Below are 5,000 nucleotides of genomic sequence, written 5' to 3' on the forward strand. Positions count from 1 at the left end.
ATGATTGGTATAATAAACAGTTCTTATTAAATCATCAAATAGAAAAACAGTAATATGACTAAGTACACGAACAAGTTCATGAGTTTCTTTAAATAAAAACTTATGATATTATGTAGATGTGATATAATTGATCATAGCATAGTATAGGAGAGTCTGGGAGTCCAACCAGGGACCCCTGCATCACTAGTCAAGTGCTCTAACCACTGAGCTGCCAGGTCGATATATCCAAGGTCCTTTTAGCCCTAACTACAACATTCCTCCCTCGTTTAATTTGTCTTCGACCTCGAAGTCACAAAACCCAGATTAAAGAGTTTGGTTTGTGCAACAGAAAATAAAAACCCTGGTTTTTTCTGCACTTGGAAATAGCAACCACTCACATCAAGTTATAAGTTTCAAACCTCGGCATGTCCAGTGATGCAACAATGTCACTTACACAGTGAGCTTGATAGAATATTATATATTTGCAAATTTTTGCGCACTTCCCATTATAAAATACTGTATGCTACTAGTCTCCAATTTTGATTGGACTCATAGAAATTGCACGGGGAAAATTTCTGGACTGTGTTATTCTAGATCCGCTCCTAAGTATACAGGTATATATGTAGCTGTGCTTGCTCTAACGGTAGCACCGTCACTATATCATTGCCCTTTATTTAGGATAATGGGATTCAAATATGTAAAATTTAACGATTTCCGTTTACCAGGTACGTGACAATGCAACCCACATCAATTACAAACTGAAATACAGTGGCAGTCACTGAGTCAGTGGTGCATTTAGATCAATAACTGGCGTATTTCTGACGAATCATGCACCATATAAAATGTATTTGTATATTTTTTCTGTTGATAACTGACACATTTAACACTTTCTGATTTTTTTTTACCGTTTTTGTAACGGGCACTTACCTTTCAAAACGGTAAGACGGGTTCTCATAATCGTTTGACAGGTATTTGTTCTGAAGGGGACAAACTTGTTTCAAGGAATTTGATTGGTGGATACGCCATAACGCTTAGCCAACTTGTACATCATATAATTCGCCTTGCTCGAAATTTACTATTAATTTTAGTTGCTTTATCAAAGTTGTCTGTGTTAATTGGAAAAAATCATGGAAAGAATACTGATCATAAATGTGGCTGTTGAAACCCCTAAAAACAAGCATTATGAGAAGGCCAACAAATCAGGCTGTCCATTTTAAAAATTAAGAAATGTACATGATGAAATGTAAATGAAAACAGCGTTAATAGTTAATGACAAATAAAATTAGCCTTATCTGCAAAGTCTTTCATCTAAGGTGCGGAACACCATCCAGTTATCAAACCTTTCATGAAGTACCTTAGCTTTATGTGCAATTCCTACAAATATTCTAATAGGACTCTATATATGTATACATAATTGGCCTCTCAAAAATGCAAGTGAAATTATATATTTTGCTAAAAATTTCAATTCAATGGGGAAAAACCAGGTCAACATCATTAAGAAAAATATTTTTACCAACGATGCATCTTTGATGTATACATGATGTAGTTGTAATATGAATCTTATTCACAGACGCGCTATATTTTTGAAAACAAGAATTATATGAAAGGGTGTACTTTTTTCAAAATATCCAGTCCAACTGCAATGATGCTATATCTTAGGATTACCCAGTGCACATTTTTTTTTTATAAATAGCATTCATAAGAAAGCTGTTCTAAACAAACAGCAAACTTTTGTTCCATTATTTTAGACAGCTACATTCAAATTTGCTGTTACAGAAACAGAAATGCTGCTAAAGAGACTTTGGTGGTGCAGGTTCCACTTAGGACTAAGTATCAATATCCTACATTTTATAATTTACTTTAGTGGTGCAGGTTCCTTTCAGGGTAAAAACCTAGTCTAAGTGTCAATATCCTACAAGAAATGTAGCATATTGTATACAAGGTAATATTTGCCTCCGTTTAATTTTCCATTTAACTCTCATCCTAGTGATTTCAGAACCTCATAACATTAAAATAGCAAGAAACAACTTTAGGCAAATCTACATCTGGGTGATATCATTTTCAATATTGTGGACAAAAACAGAACGGGCCAAAAATCTCCTTGTATACAGTATGAAAAATTTCCAACATTCAAAAACAATTTTGCTTGCTTTATATGTAAACATTTTCAAAAAAGAAAACCAACTCTACCATATAAAAATGCTTTTACTGATAAATAAGACAACTAATAAACAGAAGTGAAGTTTTGTCTTAAATGTACATAAAATCTCACTTTTCATACAATGTGTTGGGAATGACTGTTGAATTAACTGATATTTCGAAGTTCTGTAGAGACATTAACATTCAGTATACGTAACAGCAGATACACATTTCATTTTAAAAAGTCTCTATGAATAGCACTGAATAAAAGAACTGCTGGCATCATGGTCAATTTCTGTTGAACCCGCCAATAGTTTCATTTCTCAAGAGGCTTAATATCACAATTTTACATGAACTTGCGTCCAGCTTTGGGAGATTTGTACGAATGTACTCCCTATGAGAAAGGTGCTCAGATGAATAAACATGATTTGTCACTGTTAAGTTTTATGCACTACTGATGACATCTATTATTGTGCTGCACTTCTCTTAGATAAAGCTGCTGCCAGGTCATTTCGGAGTGCCTCTTGTTTCTTCATATCTCCTAGGGGAATGAATGATCGTAGGCCAAATACTATGTCTCGGGTTTTTCCAAAGTAAATCTCATTCAGTGTGTTCCTAATTTTGTTTTCCATCTCCTGAAATCAAATAGATATATAACAGTTTTAGATAGATATATAACTGGTTTTAGGCCAAAACACTCATGTGAAAGTATTCTTATTTCTCTAGTAGATAGATGGCTTCAAAATATTGATGAAGGTAAACTTACTGGTGTACTTTTTATAGACTTACGGAAAGCAATTGACACTGTCAATCACAAGATTTTATTACACAAACTCAAGTCATTTGGCATATGCAATGATACTTTTGAATGGTTTAAATCATATCTAACACATCGTACACAGAGAATTATTTGGAAAGGCAATTTATCGGAAGAAAAAAATGTAACCATTGGAGTTCCGCAAGGCTCTATTTTAGGCCCATTGTTTTTTATCCTGTATATTAATGACTATCCACAAGCACTGAAACATTCTCATGTAAATATGTATGCAGATGATACTTCACAAGATGCAACAGATAAGTTAGTGGAAAATATTGAGTCAAAGATGTGTGAAGATCTTCAGCGCAGTATGATGTGGATTAAGGAAAATAAATTAAGCTTAAACCTGTATAAAACTCAATGTATGCTTATTGGATCGGCACAAAAATTATCAAAGTATCGAAAATTAAATTTAGTGATAAATAACCATGTCATAGAATGTGTTCAGGAGTCGAAATTACTTGGTATTATTATTGATGAAACTTTGTCCTGGATAAGTCATATAGAATCATTTATGAACAAGATTTCCAAGAGAATTGGCATTTTAAGAAGAATAAGATATTTTATGTCAAATGATGCGCTGCTGAAGATTTTCAATACTATGATTTTTCCAAATTTTACATATTGTTGTACTATATGGAGCAATCCAAGAAATGCTGAAAATGTGAATAAGCTTTTTATATTGCAAAAACGAGCTGCAAGGGTAATTCTTAACATCAGAAATTTTGAAACACCATCTAATGTCATGTTTACAGAACTTATCTGGTTGCCTCTATCAGATTACTTTGTCTATAGAAAAGTCATTTTAGGGTATAAAGTTTTACATGGTTCAATGTCAGATTATTTAAATGTTTTTAAATATGCATCAAAAGTCAGTCAGAGGCAAACTACAAATTCTTGTTCAAATATATTGTATATACACAGGGCAAAAACAGAATATTATAGAAGATCTTTCAGCATTTCAGGGAGCACAGTGTGGAATGCCTTGAGTCAAAATATAAGAAACTCAACAAGTGTTGCGCGTTTTAAGAGAAATTATCTTAGAGATTATCACCATACTTTTTAAGCTTCATTTTGTTTCTATTTATCTTACATTCATAATTATTTCTTAAGTTTATATCTATTCTATACTTCTTTTAATCTGTGTTTATTTTACTAATATCTGTCTGTATGTATGTTATATGCAGGACCATATTGAAAACTAGCGTTATCGCCAAAAATGTAATCCTGGATAAATAAAGGCTTTATTATTATTATTATTATAACAGTAATTGGAAATATAAGATATCTTAAATAAACTTCCTAATACAACTACATTATTAAATACTGGTCAAGCATTCACTTCGCATTGTATCATAGTATTTCAATATGGTGTACACATTAATACCACTGTGCAAAGGGAGATAAACATCAAATGAACACAATGTGTCAGTTTTTAAACCAGGAAGGATTTTAGGAAGTAGAACAAATATTTCCTGGTTTATATCTGCCGACTAGATCTAAATTTAAACACATGCTTTTACCTCCACCATTTTGCCAATATTGACAATGTGTGGGGCGGCATCACTGACTGGGGCGTCTTGTTCTATCTGGCGGGTCAAACTGCCTCCAAGATTCATGACTCCTGAGGCATCTTTGCTGGTCTGTAGCCACAACATCACTGTGGATGTTAGTTTGTAATGGGCACTCCTTCCACTGGATTTCTCCTGTGTAAAAGAAAAATATGTCACAAATGAATCTCAGTTCAGGTCCGCTCAACTTTGGCAGAAGTTTCAGTGAACAACATTTTAAGTCAATGGTGATGCCCACAGATTTGACAAAATTTTCTTTAAAATCAATTACTTACTTAACCTGTTAATAATCATTTAACTGACCTTTGGGATTTTTTAAGAGCTTCAGATGTTACAATTTATATATATAAACTTAACTGCAGAAAAATTTACCACTGTACATATATATATCAAAATTGGTCAATGATGCTTGCCTTTCACTCTCCAAATTATTCATTAATTACATGTACTAAATATTATCAAAAATGTAAAATTTGTCTGTTCATTATAGCAGT

General features: G+C 32.9%; 2 protein-coding genes across 2 annotated transcripts in view; both read right to left on the reverse strand.

Annotated features, from left to right (window-relative positions):
* Window positions 1-978, reverse strand: part of LOC125674025 (uncharacterized) — a 14,212-nt gene extending 13,234 nt beyond the window's left edge. The window contains exon 1 of the mRNA XM_048911061.2: window positions 907-978. The gene's annotated coding sequence lies outside the window, so the exon portion shown is untranslated. The remainder of the gene's footprint in view (window positions 1-906) is intronic.
* A 1,188-nt stretch (window positions 979-2,166) lies between these two features.
* LOC125674053 (F-actin-capping protein subunit beta-like) overlaps window positions 2,167-5,000 on the reverse strand; it is a 9,741-nt gene continuing 6,907 nt past the window's right edge. The window contains exons 6-7 of the mRNA XM_048911093.2: window positions 4,459-4,641; window positions 2,167-2,753 (exon numbers count right to left, since the gene is read on the reverse strand). Coding sequence (XP_048767050.1) covers window positions 2,586-2,753; window positions 4,459-4,641 — 351 coding nt within the window. The 3' untranslated portion in view covers window positions 2,167-2,585. The remainder of the gene's footprint in view (window positions 2,754-4,458; window positions 4,642-5,000) is intronic.

This window comes from Ostrea edulis, chromosome 1, assembly GCF_947568905.1.
Source record: "Ostrea edulis chromosome 1, xbOstEdul1.1, whole genome shotgun sequence".
Lineage (NCBI taxonomy): Eukaryota > Metazoa > Mollusca > Bivalvia > Ostreida > Ostreidae > Ostrea > Ostrea edulis.